Here is a 17,642-nt window from a genome sequence, read left to right as displayed (position 1 = left end):
CAAACAACACGAACACCACGTAACCGATATCAACCAGGATCGAGAGCGAATGCTGAAAGATCACACTCACCTAAAGAGGCGACTTCACCTCGAAGGAAGACGTCCATTTCGTCCCCACTAGTAGTGTGACAGGGAAAGAACCAGTGGTAAGGAAGCCACGACAAAGCCACATGAGACAACACGAGAAATATCCAGCCTTAAGAGTTAACAGAGAAGGCATGTTGAAGCCCCGTCTCATAACGATCTAACGAATTACAATACGTAAACAAGAAGATTTTACAATAGACCAGCGTGCCCTACCAGCGATCGCCCCAACGCCGCCCCATGCCATGCTATGCGAAAAACAACTCGACTTACAACAAAATTCCAAACAAAGCTGACTACCTCGTCGCCGGAGCCCTCGGCGTCGGACTCCTCTCCTTCACATCCAGCGCCCTCAAACGCTCAACATTCGTATCCACGCCCGTATCCCCCCCACCCTCAATCGAAGGAACAACGTCTTGAACCATCGTTCTATCACCTTCGTCGTCATCATACTCCTCCTCTTCTCCATCATCCCCATACCTCCTCTCAACATACCCCTCGCCGTCCAAATAATCACCCCCCTCCACACTTTCGACAATCGAATCTTCCAAGCCCGTTTCATCGACATCCAAGCTCTCCCTCGACATATAACTCGCCTCAAGATCCTCGCCAATCTCCGATCCCTCGTCTTCACTCCTTATACTAGCCGCCTCCGTCCTCTCATCATCATCGTCGTCGTCTTCGTCTTCACTGTCCGTAAAGTCTTGGATGTCTAATGGTTGATCGCGCCAATAATTGAAATCGGTATACGCCTCCCCACCCGCCGGAACAAGCAGCCCCACCGGCGGGAAAAAGTGATCAACAATCTCGCGCATGCTTGCGTAACCCGTTTTATAGCTGTTAAGCGACAGGACGTCAAGGCTGACTTCGGCGTTGGAGTTGATGGTGAAGATGCGGGTGGAAGGGATGTTGACACTGCGGTAGGAAAGCGCGTCTGTGAAGCGGTTACCGAAACCGGCGTAAAAGGGTGTTTGGTGCGCGGGCTTATCGAAGAGCTGCATGATATCTCTCAAACAAGCCATTTTGAAGACTTCGGGCTTGCGGAGGTAGATTTCGCGACGGAGGGCTGCGATGGTGCGGTCTGGGCTCATTATTACGGGGCCTTTGGGGAGGCGGTAGTTGTCTTGGACGACGCCGTTGAGGTACGCGCGTGTGGTGTCTGCTTGGCCGACGGAGCGACTTGTCAAGTAGAAGATGTTGTAGCCGTTGTTGACAATGTCGGTGTAGAGTTTGGCTACTCCTTGGTGTGTCCAGTCGCGGCCGATCATGTTGAGCACGTGGCCGAGGGCGTCGGACTTGGTGATTGTGCCGTCGATGTCGGAGATGACGATGGGCACGTCGTGCTTCCAGTAGAACATGTAGGCTTCGCATTTTGAGCGGTTTACGGTGAAGCTCATGGTGTTTGCGCCGGGTTTTAGGTTGAGCGCTCGGAGTTGCTCGCTCGTGAGGCGTAGTGTCTTTGCGTATGTCTTGTGCTCGGATTTCCTGGCTTCGGGCGAGTGTGGTGCGGAGGAACCCAGCGCACTGTCTGAGTCTCTGCGTAGAGGGAATTGAGCAGTGTCGTCGCTACGTCCACTGTCGCTCTGGTAGCCGGGGTCTGACAGCGCATCGGTCGATTGAAGAGCGGATTCGTTCAGTACATTCATTGTCGTCTTTGCCATAGCCGCTGCTTTGGCCTCCTCACTGCTGTAGATCCAGAGGTTGCCGTTCTCGTCAGCGCCTATGAGGGCGCCAATGTCGTAGTCTCCTGCAAGCTCATCCGACAGAATGCGCCTGGCTATGACCTCGGCGCGCAACGCATCCTCTTCGCTGCTCTTGTACCCCGTCATGTCTAGCTCGAGGTCGCCAGTCTCGGTGACTTTGTTCGGGATGTTCGAGGTAAAGAGCTTCTTGGACAGCTTGATCGCGCGGGCAAGAGCTTCGGCGGAGGACACAGGCGGCGGACTCGCTGAGCGCGTCGACCTGTTCCAGGCAGTCGCATCCTCCTTGCTGATCTGCAGCGGCCCTCTCTCGGGGCCCTTGTCCTGTGATTCCTCGCCGTCGAATGTCTTGGCAAAGCCGTCCTTTACAGAAGGCACCGTCTCATCCGTGCTTGCCCTCTGCATGTGGAAGCCTGACCAGTCCCCCGACTTGGGCCGTCCAAAGTCGGCCCCGGCATAGTCCGAGGCAGGCACCGACATGGACATGCGCCCTCGTCTCCTTGTAGCGCTACCGTCCAAGTCGAAAGGCTCGGGCTCGTCGAAGGCGCGCTCCGAGGGCAGCTCGACGGGCTTCTGCTCGGGACTGGCGGCGGGCGATGCGATGGGCGACGTCTGCATCTCGGCGGGAATGGAGCGCGTCGTCTCGAAGACGAAGAAGGCCTCGCCGCCCTCGCCCAGCTTCATCGAGTAGTCCTGCAGCTCGCCATTGACGCGGAACTCGACCTTCTTGTCCGAGGGGCGCAGTATCTGGTACTTGCCGAAGCGGACATGGAAGGGCGAGCATGCCAGGCTGCCGTCTTCGTGCTCTACGACGATGGTGTCAATGGCGCCGCTGAGGGTGGCGGGGTTGATCGAGTTCCAGCCCTTGGACACGCTGCCCGTGATGGATCGCACGTAGTTCATGGTTGCTGTCTTGGGCTCAGCGCCTCTTGCGCAGATGATCTCGTTTGTATGGTTCGTAGCGAGCGTCGGGGATGTACGTCAGAAGTGTTTTACAGCGGGCGGGCGGGTGGAAATGTGTCAGAGCGTGTTTGCATTCTTTCTTCACATGTCAGAGGGCTGCTTTCACCGAGGGAGGAGCGAGCGGTCGAGCGTTGAGGGTCAAAGAAGGGATGTCAGGAGTGGAAGTACTTTTGCGCTGACGTGCCTAGGCAGTCGTGAGCTATGCGGTCACCGAGCTCGCGGGCGCATCACGGGCCCGAGACGTCAGGCCGAGATCAAGTGACACCAGTGATGCGCTGAGCCGGAGTGCGGCAAGAATTTCCAGAATGGTACATCCAGAATGGTATATGTTGCGAGGGATTTGGTGCATACTGCATGGGCTAAGGTGCAGAATCGAGATGCTATCTTCACATGCTGCAACGGAGCACGCACATTGGAGAACCATTCGTGGTGATTATATGTTGGGCCAGCCACTGGCTCAACCACCGCGTGCGATAGATACCTAGGTAGCATGTGGGCTATTCCAAGACTTTGCTACCGATATCTCATAGTCAATGGAAGGTATCGCGATGATGTCCTCAACACACGCCTAACTCGACTTTTCGACAGCCACCCTGCCCCGCTAGCTGCTACTAGTAACTCTCGAAGATGAATGCGGAGGAGGTGCAGGTGTGGAGCAGCCAAGACGTCGAAATGGCCTGTAGCTTCGGCCATTTGCGGCGGTTGTGGCTGCACATGACGCCGCCAGGAACCGCGCAAACTTCACCCACCACGACAACCAGGTGGGAGACGCCTGACAGCTGTCGCCATGTTCTCGGAACCCTCACAGTCGCTGTACTGGCCGCCCGATGTCGCCCGCTACGACATGGAGGCCCTGCTGTTCTCGTCGTCGGGCTGGCTGCGCACGGCGTGCATCGTCTCGGCCCTCTTCTGGTAGGAATTGTATACAAGAAGAAATACACGCGCACTTACTCACCGCGCATGCAGGGTCGCCTTCCGCGCCTACCAGGTCCTCACGCAGCCCGTCGAGAAGCTGGTGCAGGTGCTCGGCCTCGAAGTCCCCGTCGCGCCCCTCGTCTCGCTCGCTGGCATCAAGGCCGATGGCGTGCTGCTGCACTGGAAGCCGCCCGACCAGCGCGCCTCGGTCCTCAAGTACGTGATCCGCATCAACGGCATCGACATTGGCGACATCTCCCCGCAGGAGTCGTCCATCACCATCGAGAACCTGCAGCCCGACCGCCACTACACCATCCGCATCGTCACCCTCAACTCGTCCAGCTTCCAAGCCCCGAGCGTGCCTATCCGCCTGCGCACCCTGCCCGCGGACTCCGATGACTTCTACGGTCCGTCCCCACCCAAAGACGCGCCTCTCGTCAGCGACGACAATGACTACACCCCCACGCCCGTCATCCGCCCCAACAAGACCCTCGCCGATGTCGTCACCTCCGTCGCTGCCCCGCCCATGACCCGCGAACACAGCAACAGCACCTCCCGCATGCGCCGCCCAGACATCGGACGGAAGATCTCGCCAGCATCGCAGATGCAGGACCAAGGGAGGGCAGCGCAAGAAGCAGAAGGCCCAGACTCGATCCGGCAGTTGACAGAGAAGCTGGACGGCCTCAGACGCGAGTTGGACGACATGGAGCGCCAGATCCAGGACGAGGATCAGGAGTTTGTCACGCAGAAGGCCATCTTGGTGGACAAGCGCGACGAGAAGAAGGCGGCATTGAAAGAAAAGGAAGACGCCAGTCGCGACCTGCGGAAAGAGGTGGCTAGTCTTGAGCGTCAGAATGCCGCGGCCCAGACAAGGCGCGCTCAGCAGGAAAGGGTGCTGCGTCAAAAGGAAGCCGAGCGCAAGAAGCTGAAGGACGACGTTGCCAAGTGGACCAGGGAGGCGGGCGAACTCCGCGACACTGCTGAGAAGATCAAGAAGGAGCAGACCGAGTACCAGGCAGCCTCCGAGAAGCGCGTCCAGGACCTCAAAGACAAGTACGCCGACGAGACGCAGGCGAACAAGGTCTTGGAAGACGCCATCCGCGAGAAGGGCATCCACATCAAGGCTCTGGAAGAGGAGAGACAGAAGCTGGAGGAAGGCCAAGAAGGCGCTGAAGCGACAGACGGCCCCGACAACGCAGAGAAGGAAGAGGACAACCGCTGGAAGATGACTCTGGGTCTTTTGCAGCAGCAATATGCTCAAGCTTGGGCGCTATACGCCGAGGCGGAGCGAGCCCATCAGGATGCCACGGGCAGATTGACCTACATGCAGCAGCGCCGCCTGAGCCAGCCGCAACTCTTCTCAGGACCGCCAGTCCCAGAAATGGGTCCCGTCAGGAGGAACAGCCAGCGTGCGCGACCGCTAAGCATGCGCGAAGGGCTTCTGGCTCAAGCAACTGGTGGCTTCGTGCATACTTCATCAGCCCCGTTCAACAGCATCCCCACGACTTCATCACCTTCGTTCGCTACCGCCACGCCTTATTTCAACCCAGTCAACGGCATGGCATTGCCTCCTCCTCGGAATTACAGCACATCCTTCTCGCAGGCCGACTTCGAGAGCTTGACCGGCGGTGCGCCAATGAGTCCAACAGCCGGTGCATTGCTTCCAGCGGGATTATTTGGGGATGATTTAGGCTTGACGGAAGACGAAGACGACGACCCAGGTCCACCCCAAGCACCGTCGCTGGATCCTTCACCCAACATGAGGAACGTCCTACCTGGTCTTGGAGCCCCTGGAACCATGAACCACACGCAAAACTCGAGCTCACCAGCTTCTCCACAGAGCGGCTCGCCCAGTGCTCTAGCAAGTCCTCGGGACAGTGCTGGTGAACTCAACTTTTATCCCAGCCATGACAACAACATGGACAACGACAGGCGCTCCATTCACTCAACATCCAGCTCCTTCCAGATCAATCCCCAGGCCAGTCGTTTTGGTGGACTCTTTGGACTGAACCGAGCACGGGGCAAGACGTTCTCCGATGAGGGTCCAGCGCTGGGCTCCCTGAAACCGTCACAAAGTCAGTCACTACCCCGCCAGGACCATGGCATTGACGGTCTGGGTAACACTCGTCGCCGCGGTAGCCATTCCGAAGGCGCATGGTACGACACATTCATACGCACCAAGACTCAGCCGATTGAGTCGCTTAGTAGTCCAAAGCATGTGGCTACCCGCAAACGACCGTTCAACATGTTCAGCAGCGCAAAGGGAGGTGAAGACCCATGGCTACGTAATATCCTAGGCATGCAGAGGCCGGAGTCTCCGCGTCAGGGCTCTACAAATTCCGGAGAAGGCATGGCTCTGCCACGTCCATCGACCGAGAGCCAGACGCGCTTCGGCTGGAATGTGGATGCCTTCGGTGCTCGGGCTAGTCCTCTTGGAGTCGACTGGAGCGTCAACAACACCAACACCACTTCATGGTCACGGCTAGGGTCTCGTCGACCCTCGATGCAACACACGTCGAGCGCAAACCTAATCAACGACGACATCCACGATGATGTTCTGGACTTTCCTTCAAACACACGTTCGCCCACTCAAGCGCCAATTGGCACTCGCCCGCAGTCATCTGCTTCCCACATGCCAGCGCAGCCGTCAACCTCCTCACTCCCACCCATCCCACCCACCCCACCAAAGCAGCTCAACCCCGCAGCAGCAAGCTTCACCATGTTCCAACTCGGCAAGAAGAACGAAGAAGAAAAAGCGAAGCGCGCCGCCGAGAAAGAAGCCCGCCGAGCCGAAAAGGCAGAGAAGAAGGAAGAAAAGGAAAAGAAGGTCAAGGCCGACAAGGCGGAAAAAGCAGCGCGCAAAGACAAGCACGCCACGCCTTCGGAAGCCGGCGACGCCAGAGACACAACTTCTCCTCATGATTCCCGCATGTCGCGAGACACGCCTTCTATTATCTCTACGGCTGACGCCTCAGAAGCTTCCCCCCGCGAATCTCTCGAACGAAGTATATCCCACACGGCCTCCGACGCGGCCGGTTCCATCGGCAAGGAATCCTTCATGCAGAAACTCACTCGCAAGGGTAGCACCAACCAATTCCTCACTTTCGGCAAGAAGAACGCGCTCTTTTCCAAGTCCGCCAAATCCGACGTACCCAGTACACCTGATGAGCATGACGAGGAGGGTTCAACGAGCGGGTTCTTCGGCCTGGGGAAGAGCACCGAGAGTGTGGGCAATAGTCCTCAGATTGGCACGCCGAAGAGTGGGACGGCTGGCGGTGTTTGGGGCAGTATTACCAAGAAGATTGGGAGGAAGGAGAAGGATAAGACGCCGAGTTTGCATGAGAGTGTTGCTAGTGAGGCGACGGGGGATGAGGATGATGTGGTTGGATTAGGGGTTGTGTAGTATTGTATTGAGCGTGTTGTAGCAATTAGCAAAACGTATCGTTGATTCATCATTTCCATCCAACATCATGTGTTCGCGTGCCGTGGTAGTTTTGTCTCACCCAACCTCCAGGGCTCACTTGCGTTCGCTAGTGACGTTTCAGGGTGGGTGGGGGAGGCGGCGGGGAGGCGGAGGGGCGGAGGAGGGGTGGTGGTGGATGTCTCCATTAGCAGATTCTGGTTGAGACATACGTGAGTTCGCGGATATCTTAGAATGAACAGGCAGGTAGTAAAGCTAAGTGATCGACTTGTACATAGTGTAGTCTGGTAGGGTAGGTAGGTGTATGAGTGCATGGTTGAATTCAGGCACTGCATCCAGTGACATGGTATGTTGACTTTGTCTGCCGTACGGCAAGCGAATATCTATGTATAAGTTCATTACTTGTGTCTTCGTAACAACAACTAATCCTCCTTCACTTGAGATTCGCTAGTGCGACTTTTCCCCACCTGGGCAGATTCCACTTGAGCCGCATGCGGGCGCCAAGCCTTCGCGTCCATCGCTGTCGCAACTTCAACGCGCGACCTTCACTCACCTACCGACATCATCACGCGCACCCACCACACCACCCACCATGGCGTCACCCGCCGCAGAGACAATGCAAAATGGCATTTCAACGCCCCCCGCGACCGCCAACGCACCCACACTCAGCCCACCCACGCAGTCGCAACCACAACCCTCACAGCCAACCGCGCAACCATCGCAACAGTCCAACGGTGTCTCTACAACCGCACCAATGAACCCCGCCTTCCCACCAACATCCCTCTCCGACCCCGGTACCTCCAAACGCCCCCGCGACGCCCGCCTAATCCACCTCATCCTCGCCAACATGGGCGTACACGCCTACACCGAGCGCGTCCCCCTCCAACTCCTCGACTTCGCCTACCGCTACACCTCGTCCATCCTCTCCGACGCCATATCCTACGAACCGCCTCTACCTACCACCTCCGGCAGCAAGAAACGCGGCGTCAACGCTGATGGCAGCGGTGAAGACGCCGTGAGTCTGAATGCGCTACGTACGGCCGTGGGGGCGCGCGCGGCGGGCGCGTTTAATACGAGTTTGGGCAAGGAGTTTATGTCCGAGGTGGCGCAGGAGAGGAATCGTATTGCGTTGCCGAGGGTGGAGCGCGAGTTTGGGATTAGGTTGCCGCCGGAGAGGTATTGCTTTACGGGTGTGGGGTGGGGGGTTAAGGGGGCGTGGGAGGAGAGTGTTGAGGATGAGGGTGCGGATGAGGATATGGAGGTTGATGGGGAGGGTGTTGGGTTTGCGGGAGGGCCTGTGGGTACGGTGAATGGGACGGCGGCGGCGGAGACGGAGGCTAAGGATACGGATATGGGAGGTATGGAGGAAGATGAGGAGGTTGATGATGACGAGTTTGAGGAGGCTATGGGGATTAACCAGGAGAGTAACGGTTGAGCTGGAGGCTTGATCTTGAGCAGGCAGCAACAGCAGCAGCACCAAGGTGTGTGACTGGGACGGCGTTTGGCGGGACTTGAGCATTTGTAACGGCGTTGTGGATCAGAGTGGTATTTGAACGGGACTATACCAGAGAGCTGGATAAAAAGCTTTCGTTCCCGCGCATGAGCCGCGCATCCTTTTGAAACAACATGGCGGCGAGTATTTACACGTTATAATACAATATACATCCGCTCCATTCTCCATTCTCCATCCCCCACCCACCCCCCTCATCTCGACCCATAAACCCCACCCCTAGTAACCCCCCTATCATCCACCCTGTTCTCCTCTTTCCTCCTCAGTCCCTCCTCATTAACCGCTTCTGCCTTTTTCCCCAGTGTACGCCCCGACTCGTCTAGATTCCACCATTCTTTGTGTTTTTCTCGCGCGTCTTCGAGCTTTCTTTGGTGGTCTATTCGCGCCTGTGAAATCGTTAGCGTTGCGGTCTCCCGAATGCAGCCCTTCCATATCCCAGTCTCCTGCTCCGTTCCCATGTTTTTGAATCCTAATAGTTGAGAGTCGAGAGTTGGGAGTTGAGAGTGTATGAGACTTGATATTAACATACCTGCCTCCTCTCCTCCGCCAACGCAAACCACTCCAACCTCGCCTTATCCAACTCATCCTGATTCTGATACTGCAACATACAACTATTCATCGCCAGTCGTGGTTGGCGGCACGCGTATATCATTGTGAAGGTGCGGCCGAGGGCACACTGCGCAAAGGTTTCAATCTCCTTTGCGCATTTCGCCCGCACATTCTTGTAATATAAATCCTTGACTTGTTGTTCTTGGGGCGCGGATAGGGGGGTGGGGTTCGTGGGCGTGCGGTTCGTGCCGATTATCATGCGGTCTTCTGTGTTGGCCATCGTTGACGGTGGGTTCTATGGAGTACGGGTGGGCGCTGCCCCGACGGTGGGGTTGGAAGTTGCAAGTCGAATGCGCGGTCGTTATGCAGCTCGAGGTTTGAGGTAGCGAGTGACGATGTAGGAAGTGTGTGGTTGGTGGACGTGGACGTGAGTGAGCGTCTTTGCGGACTCCCGGCGGTGCTGAGGTTCGAGATTGGATTGGATTGGCAAGATTGATGTTATTCGGAGTGGGGCATATCCATGTAGTTCGGTGGTGAGGATACGGAGCGGGCATGTCGGAGGTTGTGGGCTTGGTTTGGCCGATCTGGGTGAGCCGAGGCAAGTGAGCTTGAGGAACGGCATTTCGTGGTTTAGACTTCACATGCGCTTTTAGTTGCGCCTTTACTTTACATCACGTAGACACGAGCACAGCCAGAAATTACGAGTTGCAGCATTACATTCGTCTAGATACCCATCTATCTACATCCCCACCCTCCCACACAATGAAGATCGCAGACCGCACCTTCCTCATAAGCGGCGGCGTCTCAGGCCTCGGTCTCGCAACCGCACGCGCCCTCCACGCCTCTGGCGCATACGTCTCGCTGCTCGACCTCAACTCGGAAAACGGCTCCAAGATCGTGTCCGAACTCGGCTCCCGCGCAAAGTTCTTCGAAACCGATGTCACAGACACCGACGCAATCGCCTCCGCAGTCGCCGGCACAGTCGCGTGGGTCAAAGAAACAGGAAAAGACATCGGAGGCGTGGTAGCAGGAGCAGGAGTAGGAATGCCAGGCCTGATTATCGACAAGAAGAACGAGCCGTTGAGCATTGAGAGTATTGATTTCGTGCTCAATATAAATTTGAGGGGGACGTTGGATTTGGTCAGGCAGGTGGTGCCGCATATGACGACGACCACGCCTTCGAGTCCTGATGGGTCGCGCGGTGTGATTATTATGATTGCGTCTTCGGCGGCGTTTGATGGACAGATGGGGCAGGTTGCGTATGCGGCGTCGAAAGGTGCGGTTGCGAGTCTTACACTGCCGCTTGCGCGCGATCTGTCAAAGTATGGTATTCGTGCTGTGACGATTGCGCCGAGTATGTTCGATAGCGCGATGACGCGCATGATGAGCGACAAGGTGAAGAAGAGTCTGGAGAACAGTATGGAGTTCCCCAAGAGGGCGGGGCTGCCGGAGGAGTTTGCTAGGTTGGTGGTGGAGTGTGTGGGGAATGAGATGTTGAATGGCACGGTTTTGAGGCTGGATGGCGCGATGAGGATGCCCGCGAGGCTGTAGTTGTATTTATTTGGGTATATGGTTCAACGGGAACTCAGCGCTTGCGCTCCCGTATCTTGAACTTGACGCCGTTCTTGTTGACCCCTCCGACGGTGTTGTTCATCTTTGCGCGCTGGAGTTCGAGTTCTTCTTCAGCGGCCATGAGTTCGATCTCCCGCTTCTTGAGTGCGCGTAATCTTGTTACGTGGCGCTCTTGTGCTCGCTCTCTTTCTTTGCGAAACTTTCGAGCTTCTCTCCGTGCTTGCTCTTGTGCCTCTATTTGCTTCTTCGATAATGTGTTCGGCCGCTGGATAGGCGTTTCGTCGTCGTCTTCCGAAAGCTCGTCTTGTAGGTCTCCAAAGGTAGGCGACTCTTTGCGCGCAGGAATGTCCTCGCCGCGCCCAAACCAAGTGTCTGGTTTAAACTCCTCTTGTTCCTCTTCGTTATCCACGAAGACTCTGTGCTTGCCCTGCTTCGTCCTCGCCGCATCCCTCACAGCACGCACCTCGCCCTGCTCCTCCATTATCAGCCTCTGCTCTACCTCCTCCCTCTCTTTGCGCGTCTGCTGTAACATAGTGCGGATGTATCCCGCGTCCTGTGTCTTCAACAGCTTGACCACCTCCATGCTGAGCGCCTTGTTGCCCCGGTCCGCCACTCGCTTCCCTGTCTTGTCCACCTTGGACGACATCATCTTGAAGGAGAACTCATCGGGATTGCGGTCCTGAGCCTTCTGCTTCAGGATCTTGAGTTTGGCCTGCTTCTGCTTGTGGTCGTGCGCGCGCAGCTTGTAGTCCTTGCGCTTTTCGAGGAGACCCCATTTTGCGCGCTCTTCGGGTTGCGCGCGCTCCTTGTGGTTGCGCCGTTGAACGGCATTTCGCATGGACGACATTTTGGGCGGTGAGTAGAGTGGCGCGTTGGTTCTGTAGAGGTGTTGAGTTGCTCGAGACTTTTCGGTGGGCCTCCGCTGCCAAGACTTCGGCCCACTTTACTCATCTGCTAGTCCGAATGGACATCTGCATGCTGTTTCTCTCAAACATCGACAACATTGGTGATTATTGATCAAATACACCTTTCGTCGTGGCACTAATCTATCTAGAACGACGAGACATTCATAACACGCCAGTTACCAGCGTAGAAAGTATCGCGGCCCTCACATTGTCCAGGCGTCATGATCTCCACGTGTTTACCGCATTCGATCTTGAAACACATTCTAGGAAACGTTCCGCACTTGCATTGCCTATCCAGGCTTATGCAATATGGATCTGTCCTTCCAATAGCGCCGGTTGGTGGAAGTACGGAGCGGAAAGTTTACAAGATGGATTGTGCCCATGAAACAGCACACCTGGGCATCGTCGGCCATGATGTCCATCCTCAGATGCCGTCGGATCGGGTACTTACTGCCAGCCGCCCCATCTGAGACGTTCTAGTGCTCGTGGATGGGTGCTTCCGCTGATAGGAGCCGTTCACCGATGGACGACTGCCAATCATCGGTGAGCAACTTGATCATGGTTCCTCGCGGGAGTCGCGGAAACGGGCCATCACCATAGAGATATGCAAGACCGGAAGTATGGATCCAGAGGTACCCATATGTAAGCCTAGGCCTTGCATTCTTCGACAAAATCTCGAGTCCAGCGAACGAAGATACGTGAGCGGTGAGAATGCGTTGACTCCTTCACGACGTGAAGGCACGACCAGCCAACAACACATCTTCGCCGACGCGATCTCTTCTCAAAACGGAACGGAACATTTCGTAAGAAATCTGATCGCATACCACCCACCCAGAGATCGACTCCAGAGGTGATATTCCACAAGAACTATAGCCCATCTCCCAACTGAAACGCCAAGTCATCACCAACCCTCCGCCCAGGAATCCTTCCAAACACCGCGGAAAATTCTCTACCGACATATGGCGCTGCACTAATGTACCCCAGGTCTTCCCCAATATACAGCAACGCCAAAACACCGTCACCTGTGTCATAAATACTATTCTCCATCACACAACTGCGCATTCTCGACTCATGGCGTACGGAAAAACATGTCAACGAGAAATCCCGCGAATCACGAAAAGGTTCAGGGCGTATTCTGTTATGCAGTGTAGATCGAAATAGTGAGGTTGTGATGGTGGGCATGACCATTCTAACCACCGGTAAGGGTAACAGCAACCTCAGCCCCTAGCCAAGCATGACTTACCACGGCGGAAGACAATTCTCCACCATTCTCCACAAATACTACAGTGTCTTGGCTTTGCGGACTGGATCCACAATCCAGGGTCTCATCAACCCCGTAGCAATTTCACGACGTCCGTAGAGGGCTACATCGGTGTCTAGATCTGGTTGGCGATGCAGGTATCGAGGAGAGGTGGGTATGGAGGCTGTGTATAAAGGCAATGGGGATTCCGAGTGGTAGACCAGCAGCTCACTCATCTCTTCTCTGAGTATTCAGCCCATCTGCAAACTTAGCAGCTCTTCCAGTTCAATATCCAACTTACGCACCACTTTCTCCCCATCATGTTGTCCCAAGTCGCACTCCTCTCCCTCGTCGCCAGCATGGCAGCTGCGCAAACCCTCAACATCCCCACTCGCTCCGGCAGCATCGTCTCGCTCCCACAGCCCAGCACCATCACCGGCAGCGTCAACTTCGGTAACAAGGAGTTCGACCGCGGTCGGCCTTGCAACTCAGACGAAGACACTGGCAGCGACAGCGCCGTCTTCATCCTCCAGAACGGCGCGTCCATCTCCAACGTCATCATTGGCGCAAATGCGCTCGAAGGCGTGCATTGCTTGGGTATGTTCTTCAATCATCTCGCGACCCTGCAAGAAAGGTACTGATGTAAGAAGGCTCCTGCACCCTAACAAACGTCTGGTTCCGCGACGTCTGCGAAGACGCCATCTCCATCCTCGGCAGCGGCAACGCCCTCATCCAGGGTGGAGGCGCCGCTCAAGCCAGTGATAAAGTCATTCAGCACAAGTACGTTCCCTCCTCCCTCCCCCTTCCCCACCCACAAACCCATACACGTACTAACACCCCCTCCAGCGGCGCAGGCACGGTAACCATCAAAAACTACACCATCGTCAACGCCGGAAAGCTCTACCGCTCCTGCGGCGACTGCACCGACAACAGCAAGAAATCGCCCCGCAAGGTCATCGTCGAGAACGTGCGCGCCTTTGGACTCACGTCTGATCTTATCGGCATCAACTCCAACTTCGGTGACACAGCCTCCATCAGTGGATCTTGCGGAACGACGAAGAAGGTGTGCCAGGAATACAAGGGTGTTAACAAGGGAAACGGGAGTAGCAGCAAGGTTAGCTCGACGAGTGCTTGCACTGGTAGTCAGGGGAAGTTGGAGAAGCTGCCGAGCTGTTAGATGGGCTGTGTGATGGAGGGTGGGGGGGATGAGGTGAGGGGAGATGTGTGAGAGAGGGCTTGTATATATTGATCGCTGAGAATGTAAATAGCTTTTTATGTGGAGATGAGGGCATGACGAATCTGATTGGTTTTTTGTATGCAATTCGGTTTTCTTGAGATGACTTTTCTGTATATGTCACAAGCGTGTCGCTATATGCTGCTCAAGCTCCTTCGTCCGCCTCGAGATACCTGTCCAAAGCTATCCTCGCCCGTGACCGTGTATCGGTTGTATCCGCCATGTGGTTAGGTAGAAGGAAAGTACGGACTTCGTAATGAACCGCGGGTTCAGGGCCACTGGCTCGATGATAGCCGCCAAATTTGTCTTCGTTGGTGGCGAAGTATCTTACGAATACATCCAGCCAGTGTGCGACGTCCTTCTTGTTACGCATTATGACTGCAATGTCTGGAACATTGATCCGCATGTGCGTTGGAATTACAAAGCTAGAAGTAGCGTATTTCTCTGGTAGGCCGACTTCAAGAGGTGGTGCAGCGTGTCTCTGGCGAAGAGAGCCCATCCAACAGCCCACGGCAGTATCCAGGCCCACGTCGAGGTAGTTGAGATCGGGGCATTTCTGCAGGCCCTGGGCGATGGAGCGCCAATTACCGTCGGTGAGAGACATATACTCAAACTGGACGTGTTGTAGTGTTCGAGCATGTCGCTTGATGAAGCCACGAAGACGACTTCCACTTACGTAGCCTTCGCATAACACTAAGTACGTGAGATATGTCCATGTGTTCTTCGCGAAAAGCTCGGCCCATATGTCTTCGCATCCGTCGCATAGTCGAAGTTGTGGTACAGAGTCGCATCCGTGGTAAGTGATCCCCTTCACGCCCGAGAGATTGGCGGCTAGCTTTGATAGTAGAGGAGTAACAGACTTGTAGCCAGAGTAATGGCGGCGAGATTCGTTGTACGCGACGTCATATTGTCTCAGGTCTGACTCAATGTCATCGGGATCTTTATGTGAAGTAGCTCGGAGCTCGATGTGTGAGATTAGATGCGCCGACTCGGTGAGTGTGCTCAGGGAACGATCGTGCGAGGATGGGTGGTATTCTCCTGGCCTCACTAATACGCGGACGATTTGGCTAGAAACTGACGCGAGGTTGAGTGCCGCGCATACGGGTGAAAAAGTCGTCTCTTCGTAGAGATCCACTGTCTGCAGTGAGGTTGATTTTGCCAGGTTCCTGAAACATTGTGCTAGGATGTAAACCGCGTCGGGAGAGTTCGCAAAGGCGGCCAGATCTTCGTAAGACAAGCCGTTCACGTATTCCTCATGATCACAGGAAAACGTTCTGCCGTAATACTCATACTTGTATGGCCAATCGAATTTGACTTCGCGGATTCGGTCTAGGAAACAGGGAGTGCTGCTGATCGCTAACAGGTCGCAGAGAGACGTGTAGGTAAGTTCTACCCACAGTTGGTCTAGCATTTCTCCGTGGAGAACACCAACGTCGAATAGAGTTTTCCGGTAGATCTCCCTGCAAGAAAGCCGAAGCGCCTTGATACGTTCAGGTAGTGCATTGCTGGGAGGTTCATCTTCCGCGACGATGAAGCGACATATTCTGCTGAGAATCTCCGGCGGTAACGCTGATAGTGTCATGGCTGTGGGTCTCCGGCGGCTTGGGTGAGGTGTGCAAAGAGATGACGAGAGTGACCTGGCTGTAGACAACGTAAATTCGAGAGCCGCTATTGAAGAGGCTGCGTTGTTGTGTCGGGGACGCGGTCATTTGGCCATACATCAACCTTAGGCAACAATACCGCTAGCACGGACCCAGCTCTTAACCGAAAGCATCGCTGCTTCGAGTGAAAGAGCTCAAAGACAGCAAAATTAGAGCGTGTTGCTATCCTAGCACTGTGCTCTCGTACTTTGATGAACGATTGCAAATTCTTCGACGCCACTCACTATACTCCTACTCAGACATACAGTCAACGAGCGTGAACACAAGTGCAGATGCAAAATAGAAAGTTCCATCTCCCCAAGATCATAGCCTCCCATCAACATTCCCATACTCAGCAAGCTCCACTTCATTCAAATGACTTCTCGCCCTCATACTACTCCGCGCACTCTCCGTCGTTGTCAGACTTTGACGCATGAGCACTGCTCTTTTCGGATCCATTTTCGCGTTCGGCGACGCAGGTTTGAAGACCCGATTACTTTCATGCCCGTAATACGAGTACCGTGCGGGTCGTTTCCCTTTAGCAGCAGGTGATATTGCGCTGGCGTTGACAGCTGAGTACGATCTCGCAGGACGGGTTATGGCTGGTAGCGGCCAGTCGTCAGTATCGGAGTTCTCGTACTTGACCGACGATTCGGGCGACTCATGGTGCAAGTCCCACTCTTCATGCTCCCAAATGGGGTCAGAGTATGTCGACGAGGAACCCGATGGCTCGTCGATGTATACCGACGAGAACGATGTTGTTGCCGATGTTCGTCTCGGCGCGTACGGACGCGGGTGCATCATCTTCTCCATCTGCGCATCGAACACGTGACTTGATGCAGTATCTCGCTGATGCAGTCGTGGCAAGCTACGACGAAGCGATAACATTCGTGCTGGGTTTCGTGGAGGTGGTGTTCGCTTCTCGAGATCCAACATCTCGTAGCAGGCTTTACCTATCCAGAGCATCTGCTCATGCTCGCGAAGGTAGCGTTCACCACCGAAAGACTTCTGGACAATGCTGCGGGCCATCATCCCCAGCTTTCTTCGATGTTCAGACTTCTCGTACATCCGACGCGTGATGATCTCGACGTCTTTTGGTGTGGGTTTGTGAGGTAAGATTGGTGCCGCTACCCCAGCGCCATCGTCGGCGTATTGAGCCCACTCATCCAGCATAGCGAGTAAGTTGATCTGCGCACGTGCGAGTCCATATGCGTCATTGGGTGCCACAACTTCGCTATAGCGTTTACCGTCATCAGGGTCAGTGAGCACGCGCAGGGATGCGCCAACGTCAGTACAGACGACTGGCGCTCCGGTGAGTGCCGCTTCTCCAAGCGCAAGCGGCAGTCCTTCGGACACGGAGGAGTTAAGGAATAGCCAAGTGTTCGCAAGGACCATTGCTGGGTCTGCAGTGCCGCGCATCGCTACATTTTGTCCAAGACCTTTGCAAGCCAAGATCTCTTGACATTCGGAGGAGTAGACGGGTGATTTGTTGAGAGCGCCGTAGATATCGAGCTTGTAGTCTTTGAAACCCCATTCGTTGGTGATGATGTCCGCCGCAAGTAAAGCTGTCTTGATGTCTTTCGCAAACCAAACGTGAGACAGCATGGTTACTGTCGGCGTCTTGGTTTTGATCTCGGTCACCGGAGAGAACTTGGTCATGTCGGTAATTCCGTTGACGATGGGATCGACTTTCCGACGAAACACGTTCCGGTGTGTAAGTTGCCCCTTTGCGCTACCGATCTCCACCTCCCAGCCGGGGTTGAAGAAGTCTAGCATATCAAATTAGTCACTTGGACTGGGATAAAAGATGCGATGCACCTACCTGCACAGGGAAGAATCTGATCGGCGTGATGCAAGATGAGACAAGATGTCAACTTCATTAGACCCAGTAGCGAGTTTCGGATGAAGG

At 55.2% G+C, this 17,642-nt stretch overlaps 7 protein-coding genes across 7 annotated transcripts; 4 read left to right on the top strand and 3 right to left on the bottom strand.

Moving 5' to 3' along the window:
* Window positions 1-380: 380 nt before the first annotated feature.
* J4E78_008781 (uncharacterized protein) lies at window positions 381-2,687 on the bottom strand (the record flags this gene model as incomplete). Its single annotated transcript, XM_049369381.1, has 1 exon — window positions 381-2,687. The coding sequence occupies one exon, from the start codon at window positions 2,685-2,687 to the stop codon at window positions 381-383; it is 2,307 nt and encodes a 768-aa protein (XP_049219082.1).
* Window positions 2,688-3,534: 847 nt separating this feature from the next.
* J4E78_008780 (uncharacterized protein) lies at window positions 3,535-7,065 on the top strand (the record flags this gene model as incomplete). The annotated part of the gene is made up of 2 exons (XM_049369380.1): window positions 3,535-3,659; window positions 3,714-7,065. The coding sequence occupies 2 exons, from the start codon at window positions 3,535-3,537 to the stop codon at window positions 7,063-7,065; spliced, it is 3,477 nt and encodes a 1,158-aa protein (XP_049219081.1).
* A 610-nt stretch (window positions 7,066-7,675) lies between these two features.
* Window positions 7,676-8,518, top strand: J4E78_008779 (uncharacterized protein; the record flags this gene model as incomplete). The annotated part of the gene is made up of 1 exon (XM_049369379.1): window positions 7,676-8,518. The coding sequence occupies one exon, from the start codon at window positions 7,676-7,678 to the stop codon at window positions 8,516-8,518; it is 843 nt and encodes a 280-aa protein (XP_049219080.1).
* A 1,386-nt stretch (window positions 8,519-9,904) lies between these two features.
* On the top strand, window positions 9,905-10,693 carry J4E78_008778 (uncharacterized protein; the record flags this gene model as incomplete). Its single annotated transcript, XM_049369378.1, has 1 exon — window positions 9,905-10,693. One exon carries the CDS (start codon window positions 9,905-9,907, stop codon window positions 10,691-10,693), a length of 789 nt encoding a protein of 262 aa, XP_049219079.1.
* Window positions 10,694-10,727: 34 nt separating this feature from the next.
* J4E78_008777 (uncharacterized protein) lies at window positions 10,728-11,561 on the bottom strand (the record flags this gene model as incomplete). Its single annotated transcript, XM_049369377.1, has 1 exon — window positions 10,728-11,561. One exon carries the CDS (start codon window positions 11,559-11,561, stop codon window positions 10,728-10,730), a length of 834 nt encoding a protein of 277 aa, XP_049219078.1.
* Window positions 11,562-13,179: 1,618 nt separating this feature from the next.
* On the top strand, window positions 13,180-14,036 carry J4E78_008776 (uncharacterized protein; the record flags this gene model as incomplete). The annotated part of the gene is made up of 3 exons (XM_049369376.1): window positions 13,180-13,456; window positions 13,510-13,639; window positions 13,706-14,036. The coding sequence occupies 3 exons, from the start codon at window positions 13,180-13,182 to the stop codon at window positions 14,034-14,036; spliced, it is 738 nt and encodes a 245-aa protein (XP_049219077.1).
* Window positions 14,037-16,057: 2,021 nt separating this feature from the next.
* On the bottom strand, window positions 16,058-17,509 carry J4E78_008775 (uncharacterized protein; the record flags this gene model as incomplete). The annotated part of the gene is made up of 1 exon (XM_049369375.1): window positions 16,058-17,509. One exon carries the CDS (start codon window positions 17,507-17,509, stop codon window positions 16,058-16,060), a length of 1,452 nt encoding a protein of 483 aa, XP_049219076.1.
* Window positions 17,510-17,642: the final 133 nt, after the last annotated feature.

This window comes from Alternaria triticimaculans (genome assembly GCF_023758025.1).
Source record: "Alternaria triticimaculans strain BMP 0046 chromosome Unknown scaffold_16, whole genome shotgun sequence".
In the NCBI taxonomy this organism is placed as follows: Eukaryota; Fungi; Ascomycota; class Dothideomycetes; order Pleosporales; family Pleosporaceae; genus Alternaria; species Alternaria triticimaculans.
Note: the sequence above shows the minus strand (reverse complement) of the source record. Positions and strands in the feature narration are given on the sequence as shown.